This window comes from Bos indicus, chromosome X, assembly GCF_029378745.1.
Source record: "Bos indicus isolate NIAB-ARS_2022 breed Sahiwal x Tharparkar chromosome X, NIAB-ARS_B.indTharparkar_mat_pri_1.0, whole genome shotgun sequence".
NCBI lineage: Eukaryota > Metazoa > Chordata > Mammalia > Artiodactyla > Bovidae > Bos > Bos indicus.
The window spans coordinates 14,817,960-14,843,610 of NC_091789.1; the positions used below are offsets into that span (position 1 = coordinate 14,817,960).

A 25,651-nucleotide genomic window follows, 5' to 3' on the forward strand; every position below is an offset into this window, starting at 1 on the left:
TTGCTAAATGCTCATTCTTAGGAAAGTTTATTCATCCTTTATTTCTTTACCTATAAATGTGTATAATAGTGCGTGCATACTTAGTTGCTCAGTCGTGTCTGACTCTTTGCAACCCCATGGACTGTAGCCCGCCAGGCTCCTCTGTTCATGGGATTCTCCAAGCAAGAATACTGGACTGGTATCTTCTCCACCCCGGGATCAAACCTGGGTCTCCTGCATTGCAGGTGGATTCTTTACCATCTGAGCCATGAGGGAAGCCCGTGGATAATAGTATACTCACTTAAAGCAGAGGCAGGAAGAAAAGGAGAAAGAATGCTTGAAAGAGTCGGAAAAGGAAGAGGAATCTGCAAAGTGTATTGCGAAGGAAAGCAGAAGTAGAAAGAATTCAAGCAAGGTGAAGTTTTAACAGCATGAAATGAAGCAAACAGGTCAAGGTGGCTGAGACCTGTCAAAGGGCCACTGACTGTGACAACCTGGAGGTTGCTGGGGACCTTTAAGAGATCAATTCTAGTATAAAAAGGGAGAGGCAGTTTGTAGAAAAGGGTGAGGTATGAGGGGTGGGAAAGGAAGAATAGAATGTACAGTGAGGAACCAGAGCTGCAGGCGTGGAACTCTCCATCATGTGTTGTGATAGAGAGGGAGAGAGAGAGTTTTGATTCAAAGAGGTCACAGGGTTGAGCAATGTAATGGCTGCATGAGTATCTCAGCTTAGAACTGAAATGGCTGGTAGCCCCTGGCTTTCCTTCTTGCTAGGATGCAGGCAATGGTGATAAAAGAAGCAGGAAGTTCCTACTCACAAAATATATTCCCTCTTCCTTTTGTCTAGAACTGTGCGGGGAGCTGCCCATGAGAACGGGGTCCTTTATCTAAAGGACACAGCCCTGGGAGCTGCCTCAGTCCTTGAGGGTTTGCTTGCAAGCATAGCTCTCTGTCCCGCCACCCCAGAGATTAGGCGACTATTAACTGCAGACACCTGGAGTTCTGGACAAACTTCTCACTCACAAGGAAATGTTATCTGGTGTAAGAAATAATAACAGGGTGCCATTCCCATGCTCTCAAGATTTCTTGTGACTTTTCGTAAGATGTAGAGATGAGCCAAGAAAAATGTTAACTGTCTTGTTTTTCTCTTGCTCTCCTGTATAAATATAAGATGCTGAATAAAGTCATGGTCAGACCGCTTCCCTTTGTGGAGACGTGTCTGATCCTCTCGACCCCATCTTAGCTGTAGTATTCTTTCTCAGCCGCGTCGTGCACATTCTCGGGACCTGATCGACTTTGCCGGCTGGCTCCGGCAGAACTGCATAGGAAGAAAATACCCTTATAAAACAATCTGCTCATTTATAATACCATAAGATTGCCAGCTGAACAATTATGAGACTCCTTGTATAGTAAAATCTCATTAATTTGGACTACACTAATTTAGAATTTGTGGTAATTTAACCTGGGCTGGACTTACCACTGTACTATTATACTTACAAAGAAAGGGTTCACTAAGGAAATAGTGTGAAAAAGATTACAAGGGAGATAATAGAGCCTGCCAGGGGCCTAGTTCACCTATTTTTAAGAACATACTGTTTTTTAAGAGCTTACGCATATTCATTATTTGAATGCAAATTGATTCTGCTAATTATAGATTAACAATCTACTGCTAAAATCCTATATCTGCAACAGTTACTTTGCTCTCACTGAGTATGCTCATTAAGAATAAAACTGCAATTCTTTAAAAGTCAGTTCACACAATTCAGATTAATACATGCCCCTTTTCTCCACCCTCATGAGCTAACCAATGTTCTGGAGGTATTATTCTAAACTAGTACATCACTCACCACGAACACAGTGGAAAAACTAGGTGATGAAAAAAGGCGTCAGAACAGCCAAAATAGATGTTTTAAAGTTGATGCCCTAAATCATGCATCTCTCTCCATAGCAGGTTCTCTCACAGCTGATTTAACTCTTACTTAACATATTCATTTAAAACACTGACCTGGAGATCTTGCTTGTTTTTTTTTTTTTTTTTTTTTTTAAGTTTGTAACTGATTAAAAGGAGAAAAGGGGCTGTTACAGAAGGGACAGTTAGAGAAACTAGAGATGAGTGCAGGCTGCAGAAAGGAGACAGGACGTGGATAAAATGGGGCTGATGTGGTTGTAATAACTAAAAAGCCACTACAGTCTAGGACAGCTTAAAGTTAAAAGGTCTATATTCCTTAGTAAACCCAGAGAAGTATAATAGAGTATTGCCGCAGAGTTCAGTTCAGTCACTCAGTCGTGTCTGACTCTTTGCAACCCCGTGGACTGTAGCATGCCAGGCTTCCCTGTCCATCACCAACTCCCAGAGCTTACTCAAACTCATATCCATCACAGTACAATGACTAATGACTGGAATTTTGCATTTAAATGGTCAAGCAAAGTCTAGATTATGTTGAATATATGACTTAAAAAGACAGATGTTACACATACACAATTTGTATTCACAATGTTTAACCTAAAAATGTGAAATGCATTGATGTTTAAAACAATGAAGTTGTAATATTATCATATAATAACAAAATAGCAACATTTATGAAGGGATTTATTAAGGGAAGAAGTGTGTGCAGATATCAAGCTAAACAATTTACCTAATTTCATTTAACTCTATTAATAATCTTAAGAGGTTTTAGTGGCATTTTTACCATTACAGTTGAAGAAAGTGAAAGTCAGAGAGGTTAAGAAATCCACCTGCAGCCACAGACAGAGAGAGCTAGGATTACAACTCAAGCCATTTCCTTAGCTGTATACTACACCTTTCCAAAAAAAACGAAAAACAAAAAAAAATCACACTTTTCTTGAGGGCTCTAGATAGCTAATGATTTACTGTATTTTTGTTTTCCAAACTTGTATTGAACAAATATCTTGATTTATAAGCAGAAAGACCTATGATCTAAGAGTCAGGCATGATGTTGTATGTTTGTAAACATGCTCCATTTTATAAGGCAGATGTCAAAGTAATAGTAAAAAACAGAATGAAACAAAACCCCAAACCCCATGCACATGTCTATTAGGCCTATATTAAAATCTCAGATCAGTCTCTATGGATTACAGATACTATTTTCAAATGACTAGCCAAGTAACAAAGAGATGAAATTTTAAAAATATTTTCTCTTACTTTAATATTTATATTAATATTTCAATATTTAATCACTTAATATTTGAAGTGATCAGTGAAGATCTGGTTCTCCCATTTCCCCCCCACTTGTTTTGGAGAAATATAACATGCGACTAGGCCAACAGAGCATGAACAATGGGGGTAATTGCAGGGGAGGCTAAAAATTCAGTTAGCTGTTATACAGGATTTAGAACAATCTGTTCATCAGCTGTTCTAAGAGAGCTATGAGGGCATGGAACACATGCGGGCATGGTGTGTACTGGGGGAAACAGGGGTGGGGTGGGGAGATGCAAATATAGGCAGTTATCCACATGAGAAGTACAAGTGACGGTTCCTACTACTTGTACATACAAAGAAAGATGTCCAGTGACATCATTCATTCATGTAATTCTTTCTGCATAAATCGAATGTTTTTTATTCATCTCTTCTTGTCTTAAGCTTATGCATTCAAGGGCCAGCTACAGATGCCACGTCTGCTTTAGAGTGTTCCATGATGCCCAAAGCTGACTGAAACTCATCCCCTGTTTGTGCTCCCATAGGTTTGCTTCCCTTTTACACATTCACCGCAGTGCTGACAATACTCTCTTTTATGATTAGAGTTATTTAAGTATGTGCTTTTTCCTCCCTCTATTCCACCATGAATTCCTTGAGGGCAGGGGCCTCTTTCTCATTTCTATAGCTCCTACAAATCCTAGACCAGTGCCCACCACATACAAGGCTCTGGGACATTGTTGACTCAGTGGCACTGGCCTAAGAGCATGGATTATTGCCTAGCTTACCTGAAGGAGCATTTGTTCTCTTTCTTTTCTTGCTTGACTCCCCTCCATTCTCAATGAGGCCTTCTGTGACCAGAGGGCCACTGGCACTACCAAACTGCAGGGGCTCGTTGTTGTTGGCAGGGTCAAAGGGCAGCTGGTTCAACCCTAAAGAAGAAAAAGAAAGCCAAATCCAGACTCCATTAAGGACTGGGATGTCTCTAGGTTTTATTGTATGAGCCACTAGAGGAAAAGTGTCTATCTTAAAAGTTTGGCAGTAACAGGTGGATTCCTTAAAGCCAATTAGTTGCCCTCTGCCATTTTTACAGATCTTGTTGATAAGTACAGAATTAAAATACAGGGTTTTATAAGACTCTGTCTTTTGTAAGAGCTGCAGCTCTGTCATTTGTAAGATCCTTCCTGTTTCTTGGAAATTAACGTTTATGACCATAAATAACATTATGGCTATCACCTCCCTGAAAGAGATAGTGCTACGTGCTAAGTTGCTTCAGTCATGTCCAACTCTTTGTGACCCTATGGACTGTAGCCCCTCCAGGCTCCTCTGTCCATGGGATTCTCCAGGCAAGAATACTGGAGTGGATTGCCATTTCCATCTCAGGGGATCTTCCTGACCCAGGGATTGAACCTGCGTCTCTTACATCTCCTGCAGTAGGAGGCAGGGTCTTTACCACTAGCACCACCTGGGAAGCCTAAAGAGCTAGGACCCTCTTTAAATACAGCTATGGATGGACCTACTCTTTCTTTGAAAAGTTTGGTCACATATTTTTTAGATTATCTCTTGACATTTTTTCCCTTTCTTTCATTGCAAGGATTGTTGAATTGATGCAGATGTAACATTAGACTATGTGTGTGTGTGTGCTTAGTTACTCAGTTGTGTCTGACTCTATGCGACCCCCTGGATTGTAGCCCACCTATCCTGGTGTTAAAGTCACTGCCAACAATAATATAAGGATTTCCAAAAAGGAAAACTATAAGCAAACCAGAAAAGGAAACAAAGATATAAAACTTGCAAGGGAGTTATTTAGTAGTTGGAATGATGGGAAATTACAATCCAGGTTTGGGTAGTATTAATCCCATCCTCTTCAAATGATCTCAGAGCATGGTCACTTTACCAGTCGCTACCACACAATATAAAATGGCAAAAGGCATTTTTTATTCCCAAGTCTTATATGTTTCAGTCAGGGGTGAACAGAGATAGTTTCTTACTCCTCTGGCAGCAGCACCTGGAATTTAAAGTGTTTCAATTAAAGCTTCATGAAATGTGGAATCAAGAGCTTTGTTAAAAATCCAAAGTTAGGTGATTTTTCCTAAGTCTTTTATCTACTGGTCCTCTAATCCTATCAAAAGAGGAATCAAGTTGGCTTGCTATGGCTCACTCTTAACTCTCAATTTTTCTGTAGCCCATAGCTGTACAATTCTTAAGGAAATGTTGTAAAATGTCAATAAAAATTTGGAATTCAGTCAGTTAAAGGTCAACCAAATTTCAGTAAAATGAATGTTAAGGTGCTAACAAAATGGCTTCACATTCTTGTTTTTAATGAAAAGTATCTCTATGCTGTTTTCAGCCCATGGAACAAATACCATTTGTAGATTCCACTTGGAACACCTCCATTAAAATGTCTTCTGGGACTTGTCAAACATTTTCCTTTACATCATCTGAGTAACTAAGTGAAAAAATAAAAACTTGCTTCTGTGTCTTAACTCAACCATTCGCTGCATCCTACCCATGTCCTATTAAATCCCTACCATGACCAGAACTAAAGAAACAAAGACCAATTGCTATCTGGCTCAGACTGTAAAGAATCCAGCTACAATGCGGGAGACCCCGATTCAATTCCTGGGTTGGGAAGATCACCAGGACAAGGAAGTGGCAACACACTCCAGTAGTGTTGCCTGGAGAATGCCATGGGCAGAGAAGCCTGGCGGGCTACAGTCTACGGGGTCACAAAGAGTCGGACACAACTGAGCACCTAACACTAACACTAGAAAACATTCAGATCATAACCAAGACTATTTTCAAAGAAGATTAGCTTTTATATAATTTACAAATGAATGTATTTCTTGCACTTGAATAGTCACAGAGTCCAATATGATTAGTGTACTATTCTAAGACTTTTCTTGTTATTTCTTTCTGCGATATCAGGCTGATCAAAACAAGTTCCATGGAAGATAGAATATTATAGTGGAAACAATATATGCTTTGAAGCCTGAGAGATTGGGGTTCAAATCCTGGCCCTATCATTTACTATCTTAGTCACTCAGTCATGTCCGACTCTCGGCAACCACATGGACTGTAGCCCATCAGGCTCATCTGTCCATGGGGATTCTCCAGAATACTGGACTGCATTGCCATGCTCTCCCCCAGGGGATCTTCCCAATTCAGGGATCGAACCCAGGTCTCCCACATTGCAGGCGGATTCTTTACCGTCTTAGCCTCCAAGGAAGCCCATAAATACTGGAGTGGGTAGGATGTCCCTTCTCCAGGGGATCTTCCTGACCCAGGAATCGAACCGGGGTCTCCTACATTGCAGGCAGATTCTTTACCAGCTGAGCTACCAGGGAAGTCCTATTTGGGTAACTTCTGGCAATTTATGCAATTGTCCTTACCTTCATAATGTGTAAAAGGGGAATGATAACACTTCACAGTGCTGTTGCAAAGATAAGCAAACATATATATACATATTCGAAGTGAATTAAAACAAACTTTTCCCCTGGAAGTTTGAAGTTTGTAAGTAGCTCTTCTAAGGAGGATCTGTCTCTCTTTCTCTCCTATAGCCATATCTCTAGCATCTTGGTGCCTAGCATCATGCCTGGCACATAGTGAGTGTTGAATGAATGAATTCTCAATAGGGTGGGGTAGCTGACTCATTCTATGAACTCATGTAGTTAGAATAAAGAATTAATGACACAGTTTAAAAGTTCTGATGCTGATTATATCAATATTACTTAAAATAATTAAATTTCAAATGCATCTCCATCATTTGAATACTATATTACAGGATGGTAAAATCTTGATTGAAAGGAATGCATGGGATTAGGAGGTTCTCATTAATAATGGTTAATCAGAAGAATTTTTTCTTTCACATTTGATAATTTCATAGAATAATATATTAGTCCATTTTTCTGCCTTATTAAGTAGATGACTGAGGATCTTACAGAGCTTCAGAGCTATGAGCTGTAAAAGGAGGCTAATAACACTAACTCGTGGGACTGTTAAAAATAAGATTACATGACATCATGTATGTGGAACATTCTGCATCACATCTGGCATATAGCAGATGCTCAATAAATATTAACTGCTAATTTCCATTTATAACATCTTGAATTTTTGACATAGAATGTGAGGAGATTGGTCTGAATTTGCCCTCCAAGGATATACCTTACTTTCATCATTGAGTCTTTTATTGCTGTTTGTACTGTTTTCTAAAAACTGAAGGAGTCCAAGAACAAAATCTGATGAATTAAATGTATTTAGTCGTAGACATTTGACTATAATCGTTCTTCTCTTTTATTTACTCCCAGATGATAACTTTAGAGACTTAAGTATTTAAGTCCCTAAAGACATGCAATGATGTCTGCAATACAGATGCAAATGATTTCTGGGCTTTGTGGAAAGCACTGAAGAATTTCCATGATTCTCCTCAAAGAAGATCAATGATCTCTTTGTGCCCAGCTGCTGTAATAGTCACTGCCACAATTTACTTTACAGAGCTTTCTACTATCAGGTCAAATTAGGACTAACCTGTACTAATATACAGATTTTTGTTTGGCACTGAATAAGACTGAGATTTCTACTACTTTCTGTGTATCCACCTCATAAATGATTCAAATATATGAAAATTCTGATAATGTAGCACACTATCTCAGCCTTGTTACTTATAGAAAAAGATCTCATATCAAGGAGAGACATCCCACCCAGAAGGCTCATCCATTGAATACAAATCCACATTTTACATTATCCAAAATCCAATACAGTCTCCAAAGATTGTAGTTCAAGAACAAGATCTATAGACATAGCAAATTCCTATGACACTAGCGCTTCTTAGCTACTTTTATTGTACTGTTTCATTCCTCCTTTAAGTGGCATTAAACCAACCTATAAATCAGTAAATCAATAGGTACTTTTAGGATCTTTTCTGTGTCATGTATATGTGATCTACTTTGAGTGTGTGTGTTAGTCACTCAGTTGTGTCCGACCCTTTGCAACTCCATGGACTGTAGCCTGCCAGGCTCCTCCATCCATGGGATTCTCTAGGCAAGAATACTGGAGTGGGTTGCCATGCCCTCCTCCAGGGGATCTTCCCGACCCAGGAATCGAATCCGCATCTCTTATGTCTCCTGCATTGCAGGCAGGTTCTTTACCACTAGCGATACATTTCGTTCAATTGTTAACTTGCTTAATGCCCCTAAAATGAGCAGATGAGATGTCTAACTTCTTATGGACTCTACTGATAATCACTGAAAGAAAAACAAATGAGGGAGTCACCAACAATTAACAGAACAAAAAATGTTCTAAAGTCTTATAAATTTCTCATAGCATTTGACCTTTTATTCCTGAGGATAACGTTAGTAAAACTTTGATCCTTGCTCATTCATTTCTCCTCCCGTCTTATCTCCTCATCACCTAACTCTACAAAATATACAGTTTGTCTAAAAGGAAGCATGGATTGATAAAGGAAAATAGATAATAAACACCAGTGTTATAGATTTCTGCTATTTCTGTATCTTAAGTTCACAATGAAACAAGTCCATGCGGTAATGTAATCTCATCTAAAACCAGGTTGTCAGGTTTAGACAGTTGACCAGCTGTTACTTCATGTCATGTCAAAATATAGATTGTCTGACTTCATAACACATACGAGGCCACTTTAGAAAATACGCATATTGTGGAAGGGTGGGGAGGGGGTCCTTGTAGAACGACATTTATTATCCAATGGAACCAGGGGATGAAACATCTTGGAATGAAGTGTGGTTCCCAGTGAATTGTCCAGTCTGCAGGTCAAGGAGTTCACATGCAATGATGTCTGCAATACAGATGCAAATGATTTCTGGGCTTTGTGGAAAGCACTGAAGAATTTCCATGATTCTCCTCAAAGAAGATCAATGATCTCTTTGTGCCCAGCTGCTGTAATAGTCACTGCCACAATTTACTTTACAGAGCTTTCTACTATCAGGTCAAATTAGGACTAACCTTCTTGAAGCAATCTAAGACTTTTAATGATTGCCCCAGGTTACAGCACCAAAATGTGACCCTGTGGGTCCCTGCCACTTCCCATTTGCAGCTGCAGCCCACAGACTTAAGGTGGTTCAACCTTAGCAAAAAGAAATACAATTCTACTCTGGACTAGTTCTCTTTAAAAGAAAATGGTCATGTCTTGAGAAATCTAGCAAATTCAATTCAAGGCGGCAATCTCCAGACAGACATCAATGTTGAAAAAACAGAATATCAGTTTTTGGCAAAAGGAGCATTATAGCTAATTTGTGCATAAAACAGATTTATGTAACCTGAGTCCTATTTTCCAATTGACTTCAGTTTAAAATCAGATATGGGACTCCATGGTAGAGGGGGAAAGAGGGTCTCCAAATTACTTTTTAATTTAAAATTCTTGAAGTAAGGGGGTAGAATAATAGCCAGACTTTGAGGTGCTGGCAGGTGCTTTTGTAGGATTTATCCATCCCTAGGAGCCCCTCCTCCTCCCTCAGTTGTGGCCTAAAAACTTCAGATTCCACATTTTTAACTCTTGCTACCCAGCAATTCCACCTGCTACTTCTGAGGGAATATTTACAATTTCTAAAAAGATTTGGACTGCAATATCACTCTCCAGCCACAGGGGTTAGCAGCCAAAACAAATGAACATTTCTCAGCTCCAGGTCTTAGCTGATGTCAAACAAATGAAACCTACTTTGTCAAGTTTGAGAGTTCAATACTCTGTATAACTGGTTTAGCTGAAGCAAGGGTAGATGTAAAAGATGATTGGGAAAGTGAAGGGAATGGGGAAGCAAGGAGAAAGAAAATGGCCAAAGTCCTCTTCTGCTAAGAAGCCTGCATGCATGGTGGTGAGCATAAGCACTTTCAGAGCCAAAATGATGCTTAAGTCACGTTTTTCAAGCTGTGATGCAGATGACAGGTGGATTTTTAAGGATGGTGATCCTCCAAGCATGTTTTAATGCTCCCCAAACTCCTTGGTCAAGTCCTTCCTAATAAGGCCCTGCCACTCTGAGACTTGTCTCCTATGATGCCCCAGCTTGTTCTCTACTGTCTAATGGTCACACATGTTCCCCAGGGATCTTGTTAGAATGCAGATTTTGATTCAATAAGTCTGGGTTGTGTTCTGCTCGTCTAACAAGTTCCCAGGTGATGCTGATCCTGCTAGTGTGGGGTATCACAGTTTAGGTAGAAAAGGCTGACACTCTAGCAAAATGGGACTACCTAGCATTCACTGAATCATTCCAGTTCTTTCCTACTTCCACAGTTTTGGCTCACAGTGCTCCTCCACCTACCTCCTGATTCCTAACCTTCAAAAGACTATCCTTCCTCTCAGGTTTATCTCAGATGCTATTTCCTTCATGATGCCTTCTCCCATACACTTCCACCCAACCCAATACATACACAGCAATGGAGCAGGGCCACCAGGGAAACCACCATTCATTGACTGTGAAGAATGTGCAACAGCTAGGACAGGGAAGCAACCTAGATGTCCATCAGCAGACAAATGGATAAGGAAGTTGTGGAGCATATACACAATGCAATATTACTCAGCTATTTAAAAAGAACACAGTTGAAGCAGTTCTAATGAGGTGGATGAAACTTGAGCCTATTATACAGAGTGAAGTGAGTCAGAAAGAGAAACATCAATACAGTATATTAATGCATATATATGAAATTTAGAAAGATGGTAATGACAACCCTATATGCAAGACAGCAAAAGAGACACAGGTATAAAGAACAGACTTTTGGACTCTGTGGGAGAAGGCGAGGGTGGGATGATTTGAGAGAATAGCACTGAAACGTGTATATTACCATATGTGAAACAGATGATCAGTGCAAGTTCGATGCATGAAGCAGGGCACTCAAAGCTGGTGCTCTGGGACAACCCAGAGGGATGGGGTGGGAGGAAGGTGGGAGGGGGGTTCAGGATGGGGGGACACATGTACACCTGTGGCTGATTTTTGTCAATATGTGGCAAAAACCACCACGATATTATAAAGTAATTAGCCTCCAATTAAAATAAATTGAAATTAAAAAAAGAATGTGTCCTGCCTTATATTCTTTAGCCCACTCTTCTATTTTCCAGTTATTATTCCCATTTACAACAAAGAAAGGTAAACTTACAGAACTTTAATTTCCCAAGGTCACACAGCTAATAAGCAGTATTACTAATAAACACCATTCTGACCTTCCTCAAGTCTTAATCTGCACTCTTCCTATGCATGACTTGTGTTATAGTTCTCTGAGTATTTGTCTTATTCTCCCTTCCCTCCTGCCTTAGCACATGACCACTAAGTTGTAAACTCTGTGAGGACAGGCTTTATGCCCCAGTCATATTTTAAAATCTCTCCTTATTCAAAATGCCTGGCATGGTGCCTTGTACAATATTGTACAGACTCTAGAAATGTATACAGAACTGAACTCAGCTACAGTTTTGGGTACAATAGTTGTGTTGCCTACCCTAGATGCCAAGCAACTGGCTGCTACAGCTGTTATGAAAGGAGAAAGAAATATGGTTTGGGGAGTTAATTCAGCATTCCTCATATCCCCTCTACCCACTCCAGTACTCTTGCCTGGAAAATCCCATGGACAGAGGAGCCTGGTAGGCTGCAGTTCATGGAGTCGCCAAGAGTCGGACACGACTGAGCGACTTCACATTCACTTTTCACTTTCATGCATTCGAGAAGGAAATGGGAACCCACTCCAGTGTTCTTGCCTGGAGAATCCCAGGGACGGAGGAGCCTGGTGGGCTGCCATCTATGGGGTCGCACAGAGTCGGACACAACTGAAGCGACTTAGCAGCAGCAGCAGCATATCCCTTCTATCCTAGGATCCCTGATGACTCTTGGGGGAGTGGTGATAGACTATCTATCATACACTGTACTCCTGAATACGACTCTGCATAACTTCACTTTCCCTTTCCAAGAAACAAAACAGTCCTTCTACCGACTAAGACCTCTTTATAAGAAAACACTATAATAGAAACCCTATATATGGATCTTCTCTTAGTATTTCTATGGACACCAGGTTACAGATTCCTGCTTTACAAACTGCAGTCAAGGCAATCCCTAGAGATGTACCATCCAACACAAGAACCATTAAACAGATTCAACCATTGAAATAGAAGTTTAAGTGAATTAAAATAAAAAGCTCAGTTCCTCAGTTGCACTAGCCACATTTAAAGTGCTCAATAGCCACATGTGGCTAGTGGCTTCTGTATTGCACAGTACAGTACAAAGTATCTCCATCATCACTGAAAATCTTACATGCTGCTCTAGAGTCAGACCTGGCTTCAAATCCATATTTTCTACATACTAGATGTGCCACTTAAAGGGGTATAAAACAAGTCACTTGATTTCTCTGAGATCATTTCTATACTGGACAATGGGGATGATAATGACTCCTCTTAGAGGGAAGTGAGGAAAATTAAAGGAAAGGATGTATGTCTAAGGTCTATCACATATCAGACACTAAATAAGTGTGAGCTCCCTTCTTCTAACTCAACTGGGGATTTATAGGCATTTGTCCCCAAATTTGAATAGTGTGGCTACTTAGGCCATCACACTATATCCTATTTATGGCTTAGAAGATATTAGCTTTGCATTCATGTTATAACCCTCTTTTTCAGATAATATACAGCCATCAAGGTAAAAACATTAATACATAATGCTGGGAGTAGTAGCTCAGCTGGTAAAGAATCTGCCTGCAATGCAGGAGACCCAGGTTTGATTCCTGGATAGGGAAGATCCCCTGGAAAAGGGATAGGCTACCCACTCCAGCATTCTTGGGCTTCCCTGGTGGCTCAGTTGGTAAAGAATCCGCCTGCAATGTGGGAAACCTGGGTTGGGTCCCTGGATTGGGAAGATCCTCTGGAGGAGGGCATGGCAACCCACTCCAGTATTGTTGCCTGGAGAATCCCCATGGACAGAGGAACCCAGTGGGCTGCTAGGGTTGAAAAGAGTCAGACATGACTGAGTGACCAAGTGCAACACACAGTACAGTCAGTGATTGCTCTTTGCTTATACTATTTTTAGGAAAGGAGACCATATTTGTTATCACCTTGAACTTTCCATCATGAAAGAACCATATTTTCCCCCCTTACAACTGAAATGCCTCCTCCCAAAGCTTTAATCAGTGCTCACTTTCAAGTGGTGGGTGTATTATTAGAACACTGCTAGCAGTGACACTAGAGCTGGAATAGGGAAGGTCCATTTCTCTCTAAATCCATATTTTCCAATGCTTTGTGCTTTTCCTGTGAGGCTGACATCTCCCAGGCCTGGTAAAGGTGAATTATTTGTGAAAAGTCTGAACTAAATCTGTTAAGATGTTTGAGTTCTGTGAGCAGGAAAGCAAAATACATATTTCTAACTTCAAGAAGAAGAACGCTTCAGGACTCTTTTTCCCCTGTTCAATTTAAGGCTTGGGAAACACAGCAAAATCACATTCCTCAATGAAAACAAAGTTCAAAAAATGTTGATTTGATAGAACAGTTCAAAGTGACAGATGGTAGACAGGCGATCTATCATTTTCCTTAGGATAAAGTCTGGCAGTCTTCAGAGAAACCGAGAAGAGAAAGTCTTATTTTTCTCTAGTTTAGCCCTGGGAACTTGCAACTACCCTTCTCTCTCCATCTTTGGGAGTGGAGGATTAGGAAGGTGGTGATTCATCAGTGTCTGCTTTCAGCTGGCTCTAGGCCATGCTGCAATTCCTGTTGACCAATTTTCTTCTTGAGTGACGGGAAAAGGGCAGGTTGCTAACATACTGACCATTAGGTTATCTGTTTAATACTTGCCTGAGAACGTGCCCAGAGGTGCTATATTATGGGTGTCTCTTTCTAAATAAAATAAATAATTGTGGATTTCAGGCCTGAGGGCAGAGAGTTGTTCTGGTATTGAAATTGGAGTCTATCTTGTCAGATCTGTAATGAGGTCTTCCCTTCAGGCTGATTGATTTTATAAAGCTGCGGTAATTATCAAAAGCAAACACAGTTCTCTCTGCAGAAACCACTCCGCTGGTTTTGAAAACTAGCTAGTCAGCTGGATCTGGTCAGGAGCCTAGGCTGAGCCAGCTTGTTCTGTAGGAATGGTTAGCACATGCGCCAATTTACTCTAATAGATTCTTAAGACACCAGCAAATAAGTTGTAAACAAAGTTTCGCAAAACAATTTCACATGCTTTAAATGAGTGAAAATTGAAGTAGCAGTCAGATAAATCTGCATTTCTGTGCAGGATACTTTGAAGGGGAGAATGAGAGCGAAAGCTCCTTTAGTCTTTGGAGAATTAATTTTATCAATTAATACTAGAAGGATATTGGTTATCTGTTAAGACTGATGCACTGTATGAATAACATTTGTATCTTTGCTTTTCCCCAAATGTTCACACTAATTTCACCAGATTTCCTTTATTCATTCACCTAGCCTTCATTAACTATTTATCCAATCACTGTGCTACAATTTTAATTACCTTCTAATTAACCAATGATGAGTTTGTGATTTAGCTTCTCTAAATATAGAACTACATAAATACAGTAAACCTTCATTTACACATTCAAAAAATATTAACGTCTCTCCTTTCCCTTACACCATTAATTTTGCTATACTGTATCATTAATGTTCTGGAGCTGTGCTTTCTGTATTCCTAATATTTGATCCTCATTTGAAGCAGTTTTTCAAGAATGTATGATAAACAACCCTGTTGTTGGCTGCGAAATTAAACATATGGGAGGAAACAGAGCTTCCTGTAAATTGTTAATGCATCTTTATAGATCCACACCTCCTCTATAACAACTTCACCTCAGGAGCATCAGTATAGGGTGTTGACAAGTGATTAACTGCTTTAGAGAGGTCCCTGGGCTGAAATCAGACCTACTACTGAGGAGAAAAGGGTTTCCCAGATGGCTCCGTGGTAAAGAATCAGCCTGCAATACAGGAGATGCAGGTTCAATCCCTGGGTCGGGAAGATCCCCTGGAGAAGGAAATGGCAATTCACTCTAGTATTCTTGGAGAATTCCATGGACAGAGGAGCCTGGCAGGCTAAAGTCCATGGGGTTGCAAAAGAGTCAGACATGACTTAGTGACTAAACAACAACAACTGAGGAGAAAGGTAGAATCTCCCTGAGAAAACAACATGACTGTAAAGGAAAAGCTTGCAAAAAAGAACTAATCTGTGTTTGAAACAAAGTCTTAGTGTTGTTGTGTAAAAGAATAAGATCTTAATTTTGCTCCAGTCTACAGTCTAACAGATGTATTCAATACATGTTGGAATGAATGAATCAATCTAACAATGTTGACAGACAGCTTCTCTCCTTATTCATCCAATGCATTCAAAGAATTTTGTGTGCTTAGCAGTATCCTAGGCCCTAGGGTTTCAGGACTTGATAAGACACAGTTTTGTTCCTCGAAAAAAAAGAAAATTGCAACCAGAAAGGAGGGCAAATAAATACACAGAAAATTTGGGCCAAATTACTGCATCAGCTTCATCTCTTGCCACTTACCCCCAAGTATGCTTTAATTCATTCATACAAAACTTCTCAGATTCCTCAAACATGCTATTCCTGTTTCTGCCTCAGTACTGCTTTAAAAAAAAAAACACTTTATTTTATTGTGGTAGTAACACTTAACACGAGCTCTACCTTCTTAACAAAATTTTAAGTGTACAATACGGTATTGTTAATTATAGGCACGATCTCTAGAATTTATTCATCTTCCATAGTTCAAACTTTTTGACTGTTGATTAGTAATTTTCCATTTCCGCCGCCACTCAGCTATGGCAGCTATCATTATAGTCTCTGGTTCTATGAGTTTGACTATTTTAGATACCTCATACAGGAGGAATCATGCAATATGTGACCTTCTGTGGCTACTTTATTTCATTTAGCATAACATCTTCAAGCTTTATCCATATTCTTGCATACTGCAGGATTTTCTTCTTTTTTTAAGTTGAATAATAATATTCTATTATATGTATATACCATGCTTTCTTTCTTCATTCATTTGTTGGATGTTTAGGTTGTTTCCATATCTTGGCTATTGCAAATAATGCTTCACAGTGTTGGAGTGCTAATATCTTTTCAACATACTGATTTCAATTTATTCAGATAAATACTCAGGAGTGGGATTGCTGGATCATATGGTAGTTCTATTTCTAATTTTTTGAGGAAGCACCATACATTTTCCATAGCAGCTGCAACAGAGTACAAGGGTTCCGATCATTCTACATCCTTGCTAACACTCCTCTTTGTTTTTTATAATATCCATCCTCATAGGTATAAAATAATATCTCATAGTTTTCACTTGCATTACCCTAATGATTAGTGATGCTGAGCACCTTTTCATATACTTGTTGGCCATTTGTATACCTTCTTTGGAGAAATGTCTATTTAAGTCTTTGGTGGTGGTGATGTTCAAAACCCTGCTCAAGTGTGACTTCTTCAGTGAAATGTTTCCTAATCCCCAAAAGCTCTCTCCACAGGAGTAGACAGAGCCTTTAAAAAAAAATATCAGATCATTTATTTTAAGATCTCAGGTTCCATTCTTGATGTTTATAGGTTTGTAGGTGTTCTGGGTGAGAGGTTGTCAATATCTGATACTTGCCTTTAGAAAGTTCATGCTTATGGCAGAATGAAGGACACACTGGAGGTGAGAAGGCACTCAAGACAAAGAGACCAATTACAATACCAAAGTGATACAGTGGAGAGAAGACAGTAGTATAACCTCAGATAGTAGCAATGAATAGAAAGAAATGGATATCAGAGATATTCATGAAATGAAATTATCTGGATTTGGTGTTTGAATCTGGAAGTTGAGGGGAAGAGAGGAGTCCAAGGATGATCCATTTTAAAGTTCTTAAGTTTCAGTCCTAAAAATCCTGCAAGGTTTGGGAGTTCAGCATGAGAAAACGCACAATCCACTGGAAGCATACCCACAAAGCTACAGTGAAAAAGAAAACTGCTTCCAATCTCTATTTGCCATGGCATAAAGGCTTCCAGAAAACACCATCAAAAGGCTTACACTTGACCTTTACTATGTATTCTTAGCAAAGCCTGTCAAAAGGTATCAATTCATCCCGGAAAAAAAATAAAAAAGCACAATAGTCTAAGAGGCAGGATAACATAGTATTGGGCTATGGAGGGAGAATAACATTTTATTAATAGGTCTCAGACTTGGTTTATTTTGTCTGCAGCATTTACTGATGAAAGTGTCTTTGAAGGTCAGAAATACTTAATAGATTCCTTCCCCTTCCCCTGTATACTTCTCCTTATTCTCCTCTCCCCAACAACTCTTCAAAATGGTCTTATTAGAAAACCTTGATTTTAATAGCAGTTGTCTTTTGGTTATTATCATATGTTGGATTAAGCTGACAATTCTCCTTTTAACAATACTCAAATAAGCTTGAAAAAATTAATGCTACATTGTTTTTCTCCCTGCCAAAGAATATAGTATTGTAATTGTCTTCTGGAGAAGAAGCACTCTAATCATCTTTAACTTTAAAGTAAATTCATTTCAGGAAGATGCTTTGAGACAAACAATTGACAGAGCAAATCAGGGCTTCTAGGAGATTGTGAAGTGATGGACTGAAGAGAATGCCAGAGCCAAATTCAGTTCCGTGAACATTTTCAACTTAAGAGTTTCTCTGCAACAAAATAGCACTGTTAAGTCATGGTCTGTTGTGGAAGATAGGCCTTAAACATTGAGCAGATTCTTAATACCTAATGGTTCTAGGCACCACAGAGGCAACACACATACAATGCAATTATTCAGATTAAACAATAGAAGAAGCTGTTATACGGGGTGAAGTCAGAGCGTGAAAGCACTGTAACTTGGTTAAAAAGAATCCAGGACTGGAAAAGACTTAAGAAGCCTCTTATTCCAACTGATGTTATTGGAATCTCGGACTGGTCTCAAAAGTCAAAGGTCATTCCAACTTTCACTCCCTCCCTAACCGAATCCATCTCCATCTTCCATTGTTGTCGTTTTGTTATTTTTGGAGCCCCTCCTGTTCAAGGCTTGGGGAAATACATCATCTGGAGACAGATTTGGATTGGTACATTTATAGCCTTGGTAAATTAACAAGGTCAGAATTTCCTGGAAATTTGGCACGTTTCTAAGTTGACGGTGGAAAGAAAAAATGGACTAGCAATGACCTAAGGCCCCAAATACTTGACCAAGGAGCCTAGATTCCTGGGCAGATGCAAAGCGTGAGCATAAAGCCATAGTGCAGTAAACCAGTTCTATTTAAGGATCCTCCCTTTGGGCTTCTAAAAGGCAACTGTCTTTTTTGATATACATGTGACCCACATCTGGTTTTCTATAAAGTGAATGGTGCCAAAAGCAGTTCCTGTATTCTCTTGTTTTTCACCAGTTACTTCCTGTCTCAACTCAGTCACAAACCTTACAGACTTGTTAGGAGTATCTCCAGAAGAGAGTGAGACTTTAAGACAATGTCTCATTGCTGGACACATATTAAAATTACCTGGGGAACTTTTTAAACTTACCAATGCCTGTGCCCGACCCCCAGAGTTCTCATTTAATTGTTTAGGGTAGGGACACCAGGTGATTCTAATGGGTGCAGCCTGGACTGAAAACAACTGCTCTAAAGGAAGCAAATGAGTATACACTACCCAAAGTGTTGTGTTTTTTTTAAAGTTAAAACCAAATAACAGAGAATAAGTTCATTTATTCATTACCTACAATATGAAGGACACTGTATTGGTTGTGTAGTATAAATAGGTTAGACATAAACTTGTCTGGTTTATGATGCTTCTATGGAAAAGATGGAAAAATAAGATTAGAAGGGTTTCTAGCAACCAAAAGAAACTTGTACCAAAACCTGAAGTCTTGGAAAAAATTCAGGTAAAATATTATCACAGGATTATGTTCTTTTCCTTGGTATAGGAGATAGCAACTAAAATGCTTCATAAATATTGTGTCTGTTTTTTTATTTCCAGAAAAAGATTCCACACTGCTTTGGGGGTTGTTCCCCAATCTCACAACCCTTGGGACCCCAGGCCAGTCATCCATGCCCTCAAGTAGATCATTCATTTACTCCACTACATGTACAATGCCATCAAGGATGTTGGGAAGCACTGTGTCTAAACTACAACTATATTTAATAAAATCAGGCTGCAGTGTGGTTTGCTTATATCAATGTCACCTCAGTGATTCCTCAGTGAATGTTAGGAAGGGTCTGGTAAACTGTAAAAAATGCAAAGGAAGCAGTTAAGTATAGTGGAAGAACAGGGAACAAAGACAAATGCTCTGGTCTCTGCTTTTCCATTAACTTAGTTGGAGAACCTTGGGCAAGTCATTCCTGGTCAAAGTTTTCTCATGTGAAAGATGAGTGTTGTACCATATGATCTCTGAGCTCTGCATTTAAGATACAACAACAATAACAGACGTGTATATGGAAAACATTAATAGACACCTGATATAAAACTGAGTAATGGGGTAGAAAACAAGAGAGGATGGAGACCTCGATGAATGCCTTCCCGGTACCACCTACTCACAACTTATTTTGCATGTAAGTAAATGATTTAATAGCAGTACAGTTAAGGTACCCTGAAAAAAAACAAGCATTTCGATCACTGCTCCAAAAAAAAAAAAGTCTCCTTAAGAATTTTGCTAATTATAGACAAGAACTTGTAAGTATAGACAAGTTTTTTTTTTAATAAGATGTTTAAATATCAATACATTTTCCAAGTAACTGGCTATCAAATAATGTCATTTAGAGCACAAGTATTGTGAAACTCAGAATACAAGTTTAATGCTGAAATAAAGCATGTCTAACATGTTAGGAATAAATTACTCTAATTGACTTTGCTCACATATGAGACATTTCAAAATGTAACGATGTGCTGACAAAACTACTTGTATCCCTCTGCCAAAGTTATAGGACTGCTATTAAATCCAAAGTATGGTATTTGTATATACATAAGAGCAGGCAACAATTACAATCTAGAGATATTTTAAATTTAATCTTTTTTATTTGTTAGTATTGTTATACAGCAATGAGCATTGAGAAAAAAATGAATCAGTGTGCATTATGCAACAATCAGGCAAAATACTCTAATCCTCTGTCATTCTCTTTCCTTGGCCCCTGGGTACTCATTAAAGGTTAATTTATTTAAATCTCTCAAACATTCATTTCAATCTACTTTAATAAACTAATGAATCTTTGGAACTTTGCCTAATCAGCTTATGTTTCCTATTTTAATACATCTATAAAATGTCTTTTTTTAGAGCTCATTCTTAATAGTTATCTTCCCTCTTGGATATAGAATTGTACTTCAGTAACAACCTGATTTGAGCATTTGGTAACACATAACCTCATCCAACACACAGAGAATGCCTGTGGCTTGCCTATTGCTCTTAAACACAGTTACATTTTAGAGGATAGTGAATTGATTTATGTTTAGTAGGGATAATAATCCTCCAAATTGAAATGGTCATTTTGCAGTTTAGTGGGAGTGACAATTATATTGAAGAAAAGCTTCTAACAACTTTGGTGCTTGTCAAATGTCGTGAGGGCCTGTCAGTGAAACAACTCCATTTTGGTCATTGCAAATCAGAGCAGTGCATGGTACATGCCATGTGGATTGGCAAACGTAAGAGAAGTCTTCAAAAGAGTAGTACCATCTAAATGGGGTCAAAATTTGTACCTTATAATCTGTTCAACTGCCATGTTAAATACATTTTATTTAATGGTAACTTTAGGGAGTCTTTCATGTAATGACCATTAAGTTGAATGTTCTCAAGGTGGTGGCTGACATTTGGGAACTGCACTCCACCCTGTATACCACAATGCCAGAAACCAAAATCTTGGAGCACTTAGGACATTATTTCTAACACTTTTCTCTAACAATTGACATTATAGAATTTTACAGCTTATCAAGTGCTTATACAACATCCTTATGATGGAAGAGGAGAAAACTGTAGCTCAGGGAAGTTTCAGTGATTTACCCAAAGTTATAACATGACTGTATGGAGGAGTGGGAACCCAGACCTTCTGGCTACAGATCATTCCCCTGTACTGTGTTGCCTTAACTGTAGGATCTCTGTTGGGGTTAATGTTTTTACTGTTGCATGGTTCACCACTGATGAAAGAAAAATTGTTAAAGTTACCTCCAAGATGTTTTGGCAGTAAATAAATCAAATTGACTAAAAATAATTATGATAAATGATACAACATAACTGAACTTCATAATATAGTAATTCACTGAAGTGTAACTTCATGTGTAAGAGCTGGAATTCTTAATTTTAAGTTTTGCTTTCATTTTACATACAGATTAGTAAAAATAATGAATGTATTCCCCACCCTTGGTCTAGATTTCAAATGTTTAAATTTCTGGTGAAAGTAGATGCTTGGCTCGAAGTTAAATTGCTAAAGGTTTTCAAGTTGTCACCTTTGCTTTTTCAAACAGTAACTCCAAGGAATTACCTTTCAAAGTCCATTGTTCATTCATTTCTCGTCTGTCCACCCATTCATTTATCCAATCATCCAGATGACATTTACGGAATGCCTACTTGGAGCCAAGCAACAGGACTGGCATGGACCCTACTTGAAGCTCCGAATGCTGCCTTACTTCCTCAGACTAAGAACTCCCTGAAGACAGGAATTCTGTCATTCTGCACAGAATATAGCCAGTTCTATTTGCAGAAAATCACTTAAACACTCTTTTGACAGTGAGATTTCTGACTCCCTGGCCACCCACATGCCCCTCCAGACATATGGGAGTTAGGGGAAGAAATAGCAGAGTCTGCTTATCAAGTCTGATCTTTGGATAATGACTCCAGGTCTCCCATCCGAGCTTGCTGCCTCTCTGCCTTGTGGTCAACAAAGTGATTCAGCTCAAAACAGCAATATATCTGTTGCTGCTTCCAAGATATCTTCTAGCAAGCTACACTTTTTTAAATGGTTACTTCTGCCCTTCAGCACAGTGGTGAACTGCATCAGCAAATGTACTGTCTCATCTGACTCCGTGAGAAGTAGATGCTTATACACAATAATGTAGATACATTTGAAAAAGCTGCCAAATCAGGAACATGACTGCTGTCACTAAACAGATACTTGATTTTCTTATATTAACATAAGAACTCACATTCAGAGACTGCTATTACCTTTTCAACTCTCCGTCATACCCACCTCAAAGTTACCTTGTGAGGTGACCGGAGAAGGCATGATTGATTATACAGTTAACGTTTGAAAATCTAAACCTAAGAGAGGCTAGGTGATTTATTTCAAGTTTCACAGCAAGCCAGTGGCAGAGTTGGGTCTCCCAACTACCACTCCAGGGATCAGGCTGTTTGTGCTCCTTGTCATCAGGAGAGTTGTAATTTTAAGAATTTCTAGGAGTCATGAAAAACCAACCAATTATCTCAGTTTGTACCATTGCCTTCTTAATTATTTAGAAATGATTTCCTAGGAATAAGAAGTGAGGGAAACCAGCATGGTAAACAGGCAATTCTGAACAGGAAACTTCCTTCAAGCAGACTGAGCCTTAATTGCAATGCTTCCAAACTGAACAGTAATTAAGCCCAAAAAGGTAGAGTTTAAATAAACAAAAACAATGGTACACATATTTTCTCTGTATTAGAAATCTTTTTAGTTCTGCAAGGATGGAGTAAGTCATGCCATGATACATCTTTTGCTCACAGAAATGAAGATTGTGAGTAGCTGATACCACTCACAAGGCATATCTGTGTTTTCTAGGCTTCCTCTAAAATATATGAATATTGGCTTCACATATATTTGACATAAAACATTTTCTGTTGGACCATATATAATATTTTAAAGGTCAAGAGTTTATATTTTTTTAAAAAAATGAAGGTCTTCCTACTTCTATTATCATTTGTTATTTAATTCTTCAAAATAGATTTCCCCAACACATTGTTTTTAAAATATTTTATTAAGCAATATATATATATATATATATATATATACACACACACACACACACACACACATATATATATAACAATATATATTTTCTCCAAAGAATAGCAAGGAGAGATAAGAAAGCCTTCCTCAGTGATCAATGCAAAGAAATAGAGGAAAACAACAGAATGGGAAAGACTAGAGATCTCTTCAAGAAAATCAGAGATACCAAGGGAATATTTCATGCAAAGATGGGCACAATAAAGGATAGAAATGGTACGGACCTAACAGAAGCAGAAGATATTAAGAAGAGGTGGCAAGAATACACAGAAGAACTATACAAAAAAAGACCTTCATGACCCAGATAATCACGATGGTGTGATCACTCAGCTAGAGCCAGACATCCTGAAATGAGAAGTCAGGTGGGCCTTAGGAAGCAACACTACAAACAAAGCTGGTGGAGGTGATGGAATCCCAGTTGAGCTATTTCAAATCCTAAAAGATGATGCTGTGAAAGTGCTGCACTCAATACACCAACCAATTCAGAAAAGTCAGCAGTGGCCACAGGACTGGAAAAGGTCAGTTGTCATTCCAATCCCAAACAAAGGCAGTGCAACAATTAAAATAAATAAATTTATATTAAAAAATAAAATAAAATTAATTAATTAAAAAAAAAAAAAGAAAGGCAATGCCAAAGAATGTTCAAACTACCACACAGTTGCAGTCATCTCACATGCTGGCAAAGTAATGTCAAAATTCTCCACATGAGGCTTCAATAGTACGTGAACTGTGAACTTGCAGATGTTCAAGCTGGATTTAGAAAAGGTAGAGGAACCAGAGATCAAATTGCCAACATCTGCTGGAACATCGAGAAAGCAAGAGAGCTCCAGAAAAATATCTATTTCTGCTTTATTGACTACACCAAAGCCTTTGACTGTGTGGATCACAACGAACTGGAAAATTCTTCAAGAGATGGGAATACCAGACCACCGTACCTGCCTCCTGAGAAATCTGTATGCAGGTCAAGAAGCAACAGTTGGAATTGGACATGGAACAACAGACTGGTTCCAAATCGGGAAATGAGTACGTCAAGGCTGTATATTGTCACTCTGCTTATTTAACTTATATGCAGAGTACATCATGCGAAATGCCAGGCAGGATGAAGCACAAGCTGGAATCAAGATTTCTGGGAGAAATATCAATAACCTCAGAAATGCAGATGATACCACCGTTATGTCAGAAAGCAAAGATCTAATGAGCCTCTTGATGAAAGTGAAAGAGGAGAGTGAAAAAGCTGGCTTAAAGCTCAACATTCAGAAAATGAAGATCATGGCATCTGGTCCCATCACTTCATGGCAAATAGATGGGAAAACAATGGAAAGAGTGAGAGACTTTATGTTCTTGGGCTCCAAAATCACTGCAGATGGTGACTGCAGCCATGAAATTAAAAGACACTTGCTCCTTGAAAAGCTATGACCAACCTAGACAGCATATTAAAAAGCAGAGACATTACTTTGCCAATAATGGTCCATCTAGTCAAAGCTATGGTTTTTTCCAGTAGTCAGGTATGGATGTGAGAGTTGGACTATAAAGAAAGTTGAGCACCAAAGAATCGATGCTTTTGAACTGTGGTGTTGGACTCTCAACTGAGAGTCCCTTGGACTGCAAGGAGATCCAACCAGTCAATCCTAAAGGAAATCAGTCCTGAATATTCATTGGAAGGACTGATGCTGAAGCGGAAACTCCAATACTTTGGCCACCTGATGCGAAGAACTGACTCATTAGAAAAGACCCTGATGCTGGGAAAGATTAAAGTCAGGATGGGGAACATGTGTATACCTGTGGTGGATTCATGTTGATATATGGCAAAACCAATACAATATTGTAAAGTTAAAAAATAAAAGAAAAGAAAAGAAAAGAAAAAAAAATAAAGTCAGGAGGAGAAGGGGATGACAGAGGATGAGATGGTTGGATGGCATCACCGATTTGATGAACATGAGTTTGAGCAAGCTCTGGGAGTTGGTGATGGACAGGGAAGCCTGGCATGCTGCAGTCCTTGGAGTTGCAAAGTGTCAGACACAACTGAGCGACTGAACTGAACTGAACTGATCAAGCAAAATTACATTTTTTCATCTTCCTAATCCTTTTCTTTTTTTCACGATTACATAAGACTTCATAACTGTTTTTTTCTAAGTCTCTGACTTCTTTCTCCCTCACTGTAAGTAAACCACAAGCTATATTACACACACACATTTAATAAATGTCACTTTAAAGGCTTTCTGGACCACCACAATGGATAGCCAATTTACCCATGATGAAAACCCTTTGCATTTCAAAAATATGTATTACAATAACATGATTAAATTTCTAATTCATAAATAAGCCAGAAAATGACACATGTGGCTTTATTACCAACCCCAAATTATTAGTCTGGGGTCAAGGAAATGAATTAAATGGAACACAGACCAGACATCCTAGGAAAGGGGATTACAGATAGGAGCTGGGAGGTCAAACAGCTATGTTAGTGTTAATGAATACCAAACTTGTAGAGGTGATTTGGAACAATGAAAAATGCTGACTACTATCACCACCAAAAAAAAAAGCCACGACATATTATTGTAAATGTCACATTAAATTGTTTAACCTACCCCTT

The 25,651-nt window shown here is 38.8% G+C and overlaps 1 protein-coding gene across 12 annotated transcripts in view; it reads right to left on the reverse strand.

Annotated features, from left to right (window-relative positions):
• ENOX2 (ecto-NOX disulfide-thiol exchanger 2) overlaps positions 1–25,651 on the reverse strand; it is a 287,975-nt gene that overhangs the window by 169,871 nt on the left and 92,453 nt on the right. For 7 of the 12 annotated variants that reach the window (XR_011565163.1, XM_070783673.1, XM_070783668.1 and 4 more), the window contains exon 3: positions 3,922–4,065. The exons of 4 other annotated variants lie outside the window; for them this stretch is intronic. Coding sequence is in view for 4 of the 8 variants with exons in the window: in XM_070783662.1 (XP_070639763.1) it covers positions 3,922–4,065 (144 nt within the window). In the remaining 4 variants the exon portion in view is untranslated. Of the gene's footprint in view, positions 1–3,921; positions 4,066–15,619; positions 22,976–25,651 lie in introns of those variants that run through there. One more of the 12 variants, XM_070783669.1, reaches the window with a different exon arrangement.